The following is a 14,089-nucleotide window of genomic DNA, read 5'->3' as shown; positions in this document are numbered from 1 at the left end:
AAATCATCCAAATACTTGTAAGAACTTAACTATTTAATATTCTGGGTATATATTTTGATTTAATTTCAAAATGCTCAAGATGATCATACCCTAGAATAGTTGTTAATAGGTACAATACTGAACTTGTCTTTTATAAGTCTTTTGACAAATTTCCATTACTTCAAATGCCGAACCATGTCTAAAAACAACCGAAAGTTTCCATACAAGAGTTAAAGCCAAATAAAGATCTTGCTTTTGAAGAGCCACATTAGCGGTATTTTTTAAAGTAAAATCTAACACACACATGAAAATAAAATCTAACACAAACAAAAACTCAATCTCTTGGTGTGGTTTGTATACAATGTCCTTCTTACACTGTAGAAGTAAGATGTACCTATAAATTCAATAGGGATATGGTTCTACTCTAAAAAACATTATGATAGTTTGAATATTTACTTTTATCTCTAGCTATGAAATTTAAAATTTACAAAAATAGTTCGGATCAAGTTGATCTACAAACACTTAAAAATCTAAAAGTAGACGGCCCAAATAATTTATTACAAGATTTATTTTTAAAAAAACTTGAATTTCGTTTTTCTTCCTATATGTACATCTGAAGGTTGAGAGATCAAAATGGAGGATTTTCTAATTTGAAAACAAGGATTTTTTTTACTTCAATAAAACCTTACATAAACTTTTGCATATTTGCACAATGGCGGCAGGCCCAAATATCGGTCGAGTAATCGGGCCCTAGCGACAGGGCCTATGTCTTACAAAACCCGAACCCACAAACTATTTTCCCTAGTTATTTTCATACTTACATAAATACCCTTTACAAGGAAATGCTTTACATAAGAAAGGGCAAAGTTTTAAATTAAATTCACAAGGAAATGCTTTCTCATTTTTTGTTTTGTTCATTTAATTACGTTTTTTTTCACCTGCACCTGTGGATTAATCCCCCCGGGATTTGGAGCAAGGGCGACTCTGTGTAACTTGAGGCATCATTTCTAGAGAGAGAGAGAGCTCCAGAGAGAGAGAGATGGCGCATTCCTGTGTTGCGACAGCAGGAAGTGGCATTAAGCTGCATCTCAATCACTCGAAGCAGTCGCAAAACCCTGTTAACCTTCCCTTTGTGAAGCTCCCTACTGGGTATGATATCCCACCTTTTCCTTCATTTCAATTTTTGCCCTAGTTTTTGGCAGAGAATTAAGTAGGGAGAACTTATATTTCCGTGATTGCGAGTATGAGCTATGTGCTGTTAGGGTAGTTTGATCTGATGGTTTTGGGTGATGCCTCACAGTTGTAGACTGGAGCTCATACAGAGATATTAATATCTTTTATTGTATTTTTGGGTTCTTATGTCGATATTCTTATTTTCAATAAGTTCTGTATTCAATTTGAGCTTGCACATAGCATTTTGGGATTAACCTTTGTCTTTTCTCTCTGTGTGTGTGTGTGTGTGTGAGAGAGAGAGAGAGAGAGAGGGAGGGAGAGAGAGAGAGAGAGAGAGAGAGAGATGTGTCCAAAATTTTGATTTGTTCTCTACAACTTTGTCCAAATGTTTGATTTGTGCTCTACAACCTTAAACCATCAGTGTTTTACTCCCCAATTTGCCACTTGTCAATTTGCTTCTTTGAGCTGGTTTGAATCAGTTAGTATGCTTTGCTTTGTCTATAAACCTGTAAGCTCCTAGCTGAAGTTTAATCAGTTTCTGTTTCTTTCCTTCTTCTTTTTTGTGGGGTTTTGACCTGTACAATGTGGGGATTGATCAATCAGCAGAAAACAAAATTCCATCTGCAGTAAAAAGAAAATATTGAGTTCTCCGAGAGCCACTTATTCTGGGGGATATTGGACCCCCGAATGTGATTCTCGTAAAGGCATATGGTCTGTAAGGTATCCACTTTTCTCATTTTCAATTTGTCTAATTATCATAACATGCAATTCTAAGCGAATTCATTGGTCATATTCAGCTGTATTTCTAATACATCAACTCTCTTAGCTTACAATTCGCATTGAATTAATGGTGAATTATTGGGTTGTTTTATTTTAGGGATGATTTGCATATTCCTTCATCCCCATACTTCCCCATAGCCCAGGCTGGTCAAGGGCCACCACCCATGGTGCAAGAACGATTCCAGAGCGTTATCAGTCAGCTTTTTCAGCATGTAAGTGCATTGTATTGTTTTGTTACATAGTAAGCGATTAGATTGTACTTCTGAGTCATTTTGTCTTGCAGATCCATATTTTAGGAAGTGGATGCCATAAATGTCTATTAAAATATATTTTTCTTTTGCGGAATAATGTCCAAAAATATTTGCTTTTTTTTTTATAAGCATTAAAATATGTATTTTTACAATGCGCATGTAGAGGATAATTCGTTGTGGGGGAGCTGTGGATGATGATATGGCAAATGTTATTGTTGCACAACTTCTCTATCTCGATGCCGTCGATCCTTACAAGGTTTGCTCTCTCTCTCTCTCTCTCTCTCAGACCATATTTATCTTCTCTCTTCCTTTGCATGTAATTGTCATGCTTTCATCACCATTTAAGATGTTTTTTTGAGATTTATTATATTCCTTGAAACTCGGTCTTGATTCATGGTTATAAATAGGATGGATGCATTCATTTGTTAATGTATGAGTTTCATCTTTGTTTTTTATGAAACACATTGTGAAAGCAGCTTTCAGCAAAGTTCATCACCATCATCCTTGCAACCGATTTTGTGGTTTGTTTTGCTTCACCTTAATGTCATGAAGGCTTGCTGTAAAAAGTAAGGGATTGTGTACAGTGAGACCATTTACCTTTGTTATAGGGTGGTCACAATTACTTATAATCATCCGATGTGAAATCTGATAGCTTGGATGTGTTACAAAGTTCGAGAAAACTTCTTTTGAACTTTGAGCTTAGTCAATGAAATAAATGCAGCGACCCAATTTCACATCCAATGGTCAAGATTAATTGTGACCACCTTGTGCCAAAGGTAGATGGTCTCATTTTATACTTCCCCAAAAAGTGAAAGAATTTCTATGTCTATGTTACAGTTTTTCACCTTAGTGTCCACTTTCATCACCTTTATGGTTCAAACATTGTGGTGAAATTGCTGATTTCTAAAAAAATTGGCATTTAGAGCTTGCAAAAGAGTTTGGGGTAGGAGTAAAGGTATATTGTCCAAAGCTAACAGGGGTTCAAAATCTGCTTAAATTGTCGCTTTAGGTTATAATGGTTTAATGGTGGGTGCAACTTCAAAGACTGAAGAATGTATTAGAGGTAGGATCATTTTATTAACTGGTAATGAGATTGTCAAAGAAGAAAAAAGTGAAGAAGAAGTGTAGTGCAGATATATTTATGGAACATTTGGGGTTCAATAAGAACATAGTTGTCTGAACTCTGGAGTTCTATGGAAGTTTACTGGGCGATTCTTGGGCCTATAAGGTTACGATGAATGGGATGACTGGGTTGCATTGTCGTACTGACTAATGTCAGTGGAGCTTGGTTATGTGGTGGTTCTCAACCTCAAAAATCCTCAGTCTTTGCGGACATGATTTTTAACAATTGGTTGCTCAAAACCAGAGAGACAATAAAATGGGAGGGAAAGAGGAAAGTGGAAGGCAGAGTACGGTGGTAGTCTTATAGCTTATGGACTGACAGGGCTTTGTGGTCCATTAAATTCTTTATAGATAAATAAATTGCAGGGATCTACTTCTTGGAAAAAGCTTATTAGGATGGCTACGTAAATATGTGGATGGAGATGAAGTTTTTGGCTCCTTTGACATAGATGATCAGCGTGATAACTCATAGATCATAAGCGTAAGACAGGTATTCTTTGTCCCTTTGTCTTACATTATCTTTGGCGGTGCACATGACAAGTGACCTCTTAATTTTTAAGTTGGCAATGTACTTGTGGATGTTTGTGCAGGACAAGGTAGACAATTGATGAGATTTGTGGACCTTCAGCATTGCAAGCCAGATGGCTTATAGTCAGAAGACCTAAGGGTCTGGTAAAGTGTCATGGATAGCCACACCTCTAATGTTGGAGTTGAATCTCAAAGGGTGACTCATGGACTGATGATTGGGCTGTTATAATGTTTGAGGCAGACTGCCTTAAGTTATTACATGGCCTAGGATAACTCATTTTTGTCCTTGTGTGCAGCTAATATCTAGTACCATATATGTTCTCTCATGTTCAATGAGAGGCAAGCAGTGCCTGAGTGGCTCCACAGTTAGTCCCGACACGTATCTTTATCTACCCCCAAAAAAAAAGAGAGGCAAGCAAGGTCAATGACTTATTGGCTAATTGTTATGTTCATGTATTTTTTGAATGTTGGAGTAATTGATACTATACATGCAACTAAAGCTTCTTTATAATGGCATAGTAAGATGTGAAAGACTTAAGTTGCCATATAGTGTTCAAGGGCCATACCCTGTGAGTGGAAAACCATGTGATTGATAGGTTGTGGGCTCTTCTTTACGGCAAAAAGGAAAAATGGAAATGGTAAGCCTGTGACATTGGTTACTGGTGTGACAACTGGTTTGCGTGAAGGGGGCCAAGTTTCTTCTTCAGTCAAATCAAATAAACTACCTAAAACGCAAGGAAAAAAAACTGCTCATTGGAAGAAGAACCCAAAAAAGGTGTATTAGAAAATAATAGGCCTGAAAGGGAACTGCAAAATTAGACAATATTAGTTGTATGCGATATAAGTAAAGGATCTGATGTGTCGGCCATGCAGGCTTTATAGGAAGGACTTAGGTACATACTCATTCCTCCTTCGTAAGGTTTGTGTGACAATTATAGTTATATGAGGGCCTGACAATTTCAGTGTGACAATAATAGTTTCCTATCTGATCTTTCGCTAGAGTGATTCCTCTCCATATCATTGTCATGCTTTATCATATTTTTGTTCCTTGGCTAGGGTATATCATGAGCCAAGTCAAAATATATTTATTGTTGCAGTGCTTAATTATTTTAGCTCACCTTTGACTTCAAAAAACTGTCGGTAGTTATCATAAAGCATTGCATGAATAATGTACCTGCTGATGTATGGAATGTGTGGCTCCACAGGACATCGTTATATATGTCAACTCTCCCGGAGGGTCTGTGACGGCAGGTAAGAACCCATTTATGATATGAAATTTACAAATTTATTGATAAATTTAAACTTAAATTTTTTTAAGTTAAAATTGATTTTATATTATGATTTTTATGTTTTTATATTAGGTATGGCCATATTTGATACCATGAAACATATCAGACCTGATGTATCCACTGTTTGTGTTGGCCTGGCTGCTAGGTGAGAGGCCTTTACTCGCCATATTTTGTTAAATTTGAACTACCTTATGATTATTTTATTTTTGTCTGATTATCACATCATTAATCCAATTTCAATTTTAGTTAGAGCTTGCTGTCTATGTGTATCAGAATAAGGATGTTACTTTATAATTATGATTGCTCATTGTCCTGTCGCCTTGTGGCTATCCTACATTCCAATTAACCTTAAATTGTTCTGATGTTTAGCATGGGGAATCTGAATAGCTGTATTTCTGTTGTTCTTGGTTTCTTCTGTCATAAGGACTCCACTTAAAGATAGCTGTGTTTTTTTCTCAAAAATTTCCTCTTTTTTCCTACTTCATGGAATATTAGGAAGAGGTCCGATAGTGCTCGTCTTCTTTGTCATGAAGAGTATTGTAAGATTTTCAATGGTAGATGAGGTTGTAAGAGTTCTTTGCAGGAGCAAAGATTATTAGGGGAACATATTCCTAATTCATGGTTGAAATCATTAATTGTTTCTGGCTTGTGATTTTGGTTGGCAGTTCTCAATAAGATTTAGGTGAAGGTCTTTGCGGAGAGGATGTTCCCATCCGCTTTTCTGTTTCCCATGTTATGAGGTTCTATACAAGCTCTCTAAATCCTTGATGGGGCCTTAGTGGTTGAAAGTATTTGGATCCATGTATTCAAATGGATCCATGGAACATTATTGCATAATCTCTGAAGATGTCTCTTTGGACCATTTCCAAGACTTGGTATACCAAAGTTCTTGCATGAAACCTAAGAAACGAATTTCCAAGTTCCATCCCCAACAAATTGAATATATACCAGGGATTACTGGGTTCAATGCATTGGTGGCAAACCGCATTTCCAAGTTCCATCCCCAATAAATTTTTTAATTATTTATGTGAGTTGGTCTTTTGCTTTGGGTAGGATGTTCTTGGATACAATTGGGCTTCCTCAATAAGTTTTTTCTGTGATGCATGAGCAAGGAAGCTTATCTCCGATATTACCTTTAGTTGGCAGTAGTAAGGCTTCCGACTCCAAGACAGTTCATTAGTAAGGGATTTTGAGCTTATTCCTAATTTCCAGGTATCTTTGGAGGGGATGCTTGAGAAGGAGATTCTATGATTTGGACTCTTAACACAGTTTCAGGTTTCTCTATTTCTCGTCGTTAAACCGTCCAAAAACTATGCATCTCATTGGCCATCCTGGGGCTTACTCTACCAGGCAACCCCAAATATCTCTCCCAGACATAAGCCATACTTCCCCTGTGGATTGTTTTGGACTATATGATACTTTTTCAATTTCCTCCATACAACTATAAAATGTATACTTTGTATCGTCTTTGTTTAGAAATTGACTGCCTTAGTTCGACTTTGTTTAGAAATTTACTGCCTTTGTCCTGTAAATGGTTCGCTGAGATAATCTGATCCTTGCCAAGTAATGCCAAACAGCGGATTCTCTAAGAACACCCTGCGGCAGATCACTTGAGTGTGGCTGCTTACAACAAGAGTATCATATGACTATTTGACTGCAAAGATCATTGATAATCTCATTTGGGATTTTCATTTGCATTTTAATGGTTATTCCTTGCGCATTGAATTGAACATCCTTGTTGCTTGCATGATTTCTACTGCATGATAGGAGTTCAGGATAAGATTTACTTCATCCTATTTCAATGCATACCTATTGCTCAGAAAAGAACCCGTCATTAACTCGTTTGTGTAATCATGGATTGTTTTGTGATGACCAGCATGGGGGCCTTTATTCTTAGCTCCGGCACAAAAGGTGAGGTGTGATGAACATTTTACGGTACATCATATCACAAAAACTCAATACTGTGCCAAATATTATGGGTGATTTATTGGCTGATCCTGGTCTTTTTTCTTTCCTTTAACCCAACAAAGGGAAACGATACAGCTTGCCCAACTCTAGGATCATGATTCATCAGCCTCTTGGTGGAGCTCAGGGTGGGCAAACTGACATAGACATCCAGGTATCTCTCTCTCAAACGTGGTTGTGTACTTAGTTTACATTGTCTGTCTCTAATCTCTCAACCATTGTTATACTTCGGGTACATTACAGGCCAATGAGATGCTACATCACAAGGCGAATCTTAACGGGTACCTGTCATACCATACTGGGCAAAGCCTTGACAAGATAAACCAGGACACTGACCGAGACTTCTTCATGAGCGCCAAGGAAGCAAAAGATTATGGTCTTATTGATGGCATTATCTTGAATCCTCTCAAAGCTCTCCAGCCCCTACCAGCTGCGCCTGCAGAAGAATCACCATGATCTTTTGCCTGGGCTTTGTTCACTCAGTTATTCTCAGTTTATGAGAAACTGCTGCTTTTTCCCCACTGTATAAAGGAAGTCAATTAGTACTCAAATAGCGTGATCTTCACTTGGGGTGAAACTACCCATTAATCCTGTATTCAAGGGGAAATTGTGTGAATGTTACTTTATTCTAGACAGAAGCAAAGGCTAATAACATTTTCGATATGTGATTTTGTAACATTTTTAGTGTTTGAACTCTAGGATTGAAAAGGAACATGAATGCTTAAACCAGAACTCTAGGATTCAACAGTAACATGATGCTTAAACCAGTGAGTGTTCTTTAATCTGTTTGGATTGCCAACCTTTCTACTCTCTTATTTTTCACTTTTTTAATGGTTTTTTTCGTTTCCTAGTTCTATAACAATCTCACTGTTGATGTTTTCTTTTGTGTGCCCCTCTCTGCACATTCGCAGCTTTGCACCTTCTAGTTTCATGCATATACATTTGTGGAAATCTGTTGCTTTTTCTGATCTTTTCGTTTTATGCTCTCTCTCTCTCTCTCTCTCTCTCCACATCTATTTGCACATGGCATCATCTATTTTTTTGCAATTTATTTTGTGATCGAAGTTGCTCGAGCTGTTTGCCAGTTCAGATATCTATCCAAGTTTTGGCATATTGCCACTTAGCCATTGCTGGTAAGGAAGTGAAAGGTTTCAACAGTTCCACAGTATTGTTTGCTTGTTTAGCCATATTTTCCTACATAAATAATTCCTTAGGGTGGGTTTTTTTTTAAGGAAAATTGTTTCATTCGGACTGGACCGCATGATTACATAGGCGGTCCAAAAAGTCTGAAGCATCCATCTTAAAGATGGATGCAAGTAGGTATTCCATCTAAAAACAATGGAGACTAGCGGTCCAAATGTTTTTTTACTAGAATTATTATTTTTAGTTTTTAAAATTTACTTATTTTTCATATTCATGATTTTCATGTTAGATATTCCATGTTCTTAAAAATAAGTTCAAAAATCTATCTCAAAAATAGATTTATTAATAAGCCCTCGTTTCTACATATGCGTGCATGTAGAAACCCAAATTGGGTTCTTAAAAAAGATAAGTTTATATAGAGCCGAGGCTTTAAACAATCAAATTAAAGCTTACCTCAAAATTTCATTAGAAGAGATTGTTTTGATGTTCAAATATCCTCAAATTGATCATCTTCACATCAAGATGTATGGACATGAGAACAAAATGGATTTCAAGTATTGGAAATAATATATTTTGTAATGTACTTTTGGACCGTCAATTTTCAAGTTTTCATAAATCTATTGATCTACACCATTTTTGAAGCATTAAATTTTATAAATAAAAATGAAAAATATATTTTAAAGCTATCACAAAGATTTTCAGTATTGAAACTACATTTTTTATAAAAAGATAAGGCCTAATTTGATTGTTTAGAGCCTAGGCTCTAAACAAACCGCACCCCTTGTTTTAAAAAACCAAAGGTCTGTTTAATTAGTCACGAGAAGGGGTAAGCATGCTTTGAAAGATTTTAAGTTTTGAGGCAGATGGGCGCAATGACTTTGTGGACTTGGTCATTTCGTCATTTAATGTTGGGATAGCATCTTGTACGGACGGAGGCCTTATAAAGCCACTCTTCAAATCTCACTGAAAAAAGTGAGGTCCAGGGATAAAAAAATTATAAATGATTTCATCTCAATATCGACAATTATGGCTCTATCAATAAAGAATTTTAAGTTTTTAAAAATTGTCGTCTTATAACTTTTAAGCGTTAAAAAGAATCCATCTTATATCATGCTTTATAGATCATCCATTTTTAAGTCTAGGGTTAAAAAATCTATAAATGATTTCATTCCAATAACGAGAGCTATAGATCTACGAACAAAGAATTTCAAACCCTAAAAATAATCTATCTTATAACATGTTTTATAGATCATCCATTTTCAAATATTTATAAAAGGCTAAGACTCGTACAATTTTTGCAAGGTCAAATACTATAGCCAGAGGCGAAAATAGAGCTTTTAGCACTAGAATTGCATTTTTTTGGTAAGTTTCGAGATGCTGCTTCACCAACTATCATTGAGCTGCTACCCTAATAAAAATACGCCCTTTTAGGTGTGAAAGAGTCGAAACATTACTGTAATAAACATCATAGTAATAAATATCGTGCAGTGAAAAGACAAACACAAATGCCATCAGCGCGTCTCCCTACCATTATTATAGGCCTCACGTTTTGGAGTATCAAATCTTTACTAACCTACCAAGTTAATATGGAGGAGGACCCACTCAGATTCCCTCAAACCACTGCATCTGCCTCAGCCTGAAAGTAGAAAGCAAGGCAACAATATTTACAATATCGTAACATTTCTTTAGAGATATGTTTACAATTGGTTGCATTGGCTGGTGAGCCTGTTGGGCTTATAATGCTCAGGCCCCCGGTGGGCTAGGGTTGGGCCAAGTCTGGGCCTCCACCTAGAATGGTCTGAATTGAGTCTGCAAATATCATCCAAATCTCTGATAAAAATTATATTTTTTTACTTTATTAGATCTACTTTTGGTACTTAAGACTTAGAAGAAGAATAATTTCACTTTCTTTGCTCCTTGGTTTTTTTTTATGAAGAGTGCAAGTGGGACTGAGGCTCGGGCCCATTGACAACTCCCCCTAGAGAAACATGTGCATAGCCCTCCTAGAACACAAAAAATGTGCAAATTGTGGCAATAATCGGTGGGCTTGCACTAGCAAACCTTGGATAAGAGCCAGTTTGTGGCAATAATTGGTGGGCTACAACTACCAGGCATTGGATAAGAAAGAAAGTTGGCCGTATGTGGAGAGAAGCAGCCATGGGGGAATGTATGTGATTCTTTTTAACTCTTTACTGACATGCCCCACACCATAATGTTTGTATCCAAACTGACAGTAAAGTGATGCAACCCACTAAAAGAAAACCAAAAGGGAACACCAAGAGAAAAAGAAACAAAACAAGTTCCAGAAATGTGATTCTCTCTCTCTAGAAAAACAAAGGCAACAAAAAACACACATCAGATGCATCTCTCTCTCTCTCTCTTATGTAGATCATCCTAGGAAAGTTTGGTGCCTGGATCTTCTCTAGAAAGGCCAAACATGCAAAGGGATTGGTCATTTTTTGAATTGTTTAATTATGTAAAAGGATTTCTTTTTACAGAATAATGTCTTCTCATTATCATAACTAATTTGGGACCTGCGGTGCTCCATAATAGTAATTCATCCAACATTGAGCAAAACCATGCATTGATATGATAAGACCAACATTGATATTATCATAATATAAATTTAGGAAGGAGATTGTTATTGGTACTCTTACTTTTTATACATATAGATGATTCCTATGTATCTCCATTCATAATTTATATGTATTTGAAACACCATTTGCTTAATTTTGATTTGATTGATAGTAAATTGACAATAATATCACGCAATCAGAACATAATTAGCTCAATTGAAATCACAATATAATATTACCATCAACTGACTCCTAGCTTTCATATAAAGATTGAATACGCGGATCTCCAAATATACATATGTACAGACAATATTCGGAAACAAAAAGATTTCTCAGGTTAGAGCAAAAGAAACTTCTCAGTAAGGATTATGACCATGTTTTTCGGTGGCATCAGGAAAATGGGCAGTGGCAATATGAATCACCTAGATTGTCTTCATTACATGGGCCACTCACAAAAAGCTTTCAAGCTTTTTTACATGGCAGAATATCTGTAACAATCTCTAAAGCATTGCTTCTCTCTCTTTTTATGTAGGCCTTCCATCAACTTTATTGTAATAATAATAAATGGAGGAGAGGCATGAATCTCGTGCCTTCTTTAAATTGACATCAACTGCATAAAGAAGTATCTCCATTACCGTATTCATCTATTCCGGGATAAAAAGAGCCGCTCTTTCGTACTCTTTTAACACTTCCATTAAAACTTAGGGAGGGAGACGTGGTAAAAAGTCATCCATGCTTTGTGAATTCAGAATTTAGAGCATCACTGAATTGAGAAGAGAGAGGGATCACAGAATTCCGAGGGGGAGAGATTGTAAACTATACACAGTTTCATACTCCTAGCCCATTTCCATTAATGAATTTAGTGCATTAAAGTTGGGGAGGGAGAGATCACCCAAAAAGAGCGAGAGGGGGTTGTAAGACCATACACAGTTTCATAGTTTTAGTTCCATTTCCATTAATAAAGCTACCCAGAGTTTCATACTCCTAGCTCGATTTCCATCAATAAAGGTGGTGCATTAATGAAGTTAGAAATAGAGAGGAGGAGGGTAAATGGCCATAGTACCAAGACATTCTTGCTCAGTGATCCATTTCCATTAAGCATATATATAGAGATACCCAGACTTGCATACTCCTTGATCCATTTCCATTAGTGAGAGAGAGAGAGCTTTGGCATGGTGTGTTAAGAAGGGAGAATGAGTATCCTTTCATCGAAGAAACTATTCCTCATGGGACCTGCAAAAGATGAGGAAATGGGGAGCTCCTCAAGCTCATCAAAGAACTCATTGCCCTCCTCTGTTTTGGGTTCTGAGAAGGCCATTATATGAGGATAAGATAAGGGCTCTTCAAACACAGGCTCCTCAGTCAATGGCGATGGGTTTTCCTGATTCAAGTCCTCAGGGCTTCTCATGGGTGACTGAAACGAGAAGAAATCATCAATGGGGGCTTCACCCACTGTCTGGCTCTCTAGGGTTTTGGCCAAATTGGGGGATACCGGAACTGGGTTTCGGGCTAAATTTTCTTGGGGTTTCTTTAATGGTGGATTTGTGGCTTGTTGAGAAGGCAATGGATGGTTATGTGTAGAGGAGTAGGTAATTATGAGCATAGAAGCATCAGTTCTGCATCTCTCTACTTGCTTCTTGGCTAAACACCCCTTTGCTGTGCTACATCTATAGTAACCCCTGCAAAAAAAAAGCATAAATCTTATTCATTGTTAATCTCTCTCTAAAAGCAATTCTTAAGGTTCGAGAGAGAAAACAGTGTTGGGTTTCCTTTAATTTTGATAATCAATGAAAGAAAATGCATTTTAGCAGGAGACCAAAGCCCAATTGATTATCTTTTTTAAATCTCTAAAACTAAGATAGACCAAAGGCAGAATGAGATTAAGAGAGAAGAGAAACTAAAGAGGTGGTTCTTGTGATTAGTGCTGTTTTGAAGATACTGAGACCTAGGGAGAGAAAATACAAAAGGAAGGGAATAAAATAGAAGGAAATAGCGTTAGAAAAGATATGGGAACAAAGTATACCTAGGATAAGGAGAACCTTTGATTGGTTTTTGTCCATATTTCCTCCATGACCAGAAATCTGAAGGAGGACAGTCCCCCTTTTGGCTCCCAGCTGCTGCTGCTGCTATTCTCACTGTCACTACTGTCTTTGGAGCCACTTTCCTGGAGAGAGAGAATCAATCTCAAGTTCTTATTAGTTCAAAGTTAAAAAAAACAACAAAAAACATATGGCATCCACCCAGTCCCAATAAAATCCAGAAAACAAGATGACAAAGCAATATCAAGAATCCAAGACCCAACACAACTTCATGAAACTTATTCAAGCGCAAAGAAAAGAAAGAAAGATGAAATTGAAATTCAAGAAAATAGCACAAGAAAAAAAAAAAAAAAAACCCACCTTCTCTTTGATGAAGGACTGGATTCTGGTTTTGCAGACAGCAACTCTGGCCCTGCACTGTATAACTCAGGCTTAATGTATAATTCAAGCTTTGCAGCCTGTAACTCTGGATTTGCAGTGTATAACTCTGATTCTGCAGCCTGTAGCTCTGGTTTGGCAGCCTTTAGCAACTCTGATTTGGGAATCTGCAACTCTGGTTTTGGATCCTTTGAGTGAGGTCTGGAAGCTTGAATTTCTTGATCATGGGTCTGCAAAGAAGGTTTTGAAGAACAAACATCCATCGCAAAAATACCACTTCTTCCCTCTTTGTGTGATCAAATTGCTACACCATTTCCTCCCTCCACTGTTGCTTGCTTCTCTTCTTTAGAGAGAGAGTTCAGAGAAAGAGAGAGAGAGATTTTAGAGGGAGAAAGAATGGGGATCGAGGTTAAATTAAAGATGGGTTATAGGATTGGAATTGCAGAGGGTAAGGAATGGGAAGAAGAAATGGGGGATTGAAAGAGAGAGAGAGAGAGAATGCAAGTTGCTTTCCCCACTCCCTTTCCCTCCATTAAATAAAAAGGTGAAGAAAACCCAGCAGCTGATGGCATTAAATATAGCATCCTCCAAGTAACTTCCAAACCCACTCCATTATACAATGAACCTCTCTTTCTCTCTCCTCCACAGCATTAACACTTTTGTTATTGTACATACTCTCTCTCTCTCTCTCTCTCTCTCTCTAAATAACACCTTATACAAACCTCACCCTGTACTCTCTTTCTCTCTCTAACGCGTACGTACGTTTATAAAAAAGACCGGCCACCCCACATGGTCCAGGACTCTTGTGCTTATCACCATTTATTATCTTCTCTCTCTAACCGCGTCTGCATGGCAGCTTACTTAGG

At 37.2% G+C, this 14,089-nt stretch overlaps 2 protein-coding genes across 3 annotated transcripts; one reads left to right on the top strand and one right to left on the bottom strand.

Moving 5' to 3' along the window:
* The first annotated feature begins 955 nt into the window (after positions 1-955).
* On the top strand, positions 956-7,854 carry CLPP5 (nuclear encoded CLP protease 5). 2 transcript variants are annotated; one of them, XM_006840373.4, is made up of 9 exons: positions 956-1,128; positions 1,759-1,872; positions 2,030-2,144; positions 2,347-2,439; positions 5,039-5,084; positions 5,195-5,267; positions 6,999-7,033; positions 7,153-7,241; positions 7,331-7,854. In XM_006840373.4, the coding sequence occupies exons 1-9, from the start codon at positions 1,019-1,021 to the stop codon at positions 7,541-7,543; spliced, it is 888 nt and encodes a 295-aa protein (XP_006840436.1). In that variant the 5' UTR covers positions 956-1,018; the 3' UTR covers positions 7,544-7,854. The 2 variants fall into 2 exon arrangements, with proteins under 2 accessions (XP_006840436.1, XP_020520585.1); XM_020664926.2 differs by having other exon boundaries at positions 1,756-1,872.
* A 3,187-nt stretch (positions 7,855-11,041) lies between these two features.
* On the bottom strand, positions 11,042-13,769 carry LOC18430215 (WRKY transcription factor 22). The gene is made up of 3 exons (XM_006840374.4): positions 13,206-13,769; positions 12,830-12,970; positions 11,042-12,485 (listed from the first exon to the last, which is right to left on the bottom strand). Exons 1-3 carry the CDS (start codon positions 13,484-13,486, stop codon positions 11,987-11,989), a joined length of 921 nt encoding a protein of 306 aa, XP_006840437.1. The 5' UTR covers positions 13,487-13,769; the 3' UTR covers positions 11,042-11,986.
* Positions 13,770-14,089: the final 320 nt, after the last annotated feature.

Source organism: Amborella trichopoda, chromosome 2 (assembly GCF_054954075.1).
Source record: "Amborella trichopoda isolate Santa Cruz 75 chromosome 2, AtrichopodaSantaCruz75HAP2 v2.0, whole genome shotgun sequence".
In the NCBI taxonomy this organism is placed as follows: Eukaryota; Viridiplantae; Streptophyta; class Magnoliopsida; order Amborellales; family Amborellaceae; genus Amborella; species Amborella trichopoda.
Note: the sequence above shows the minus strand (reverse complement) of the source record. Positions and strands in the feature narration are given on the sequence as shown.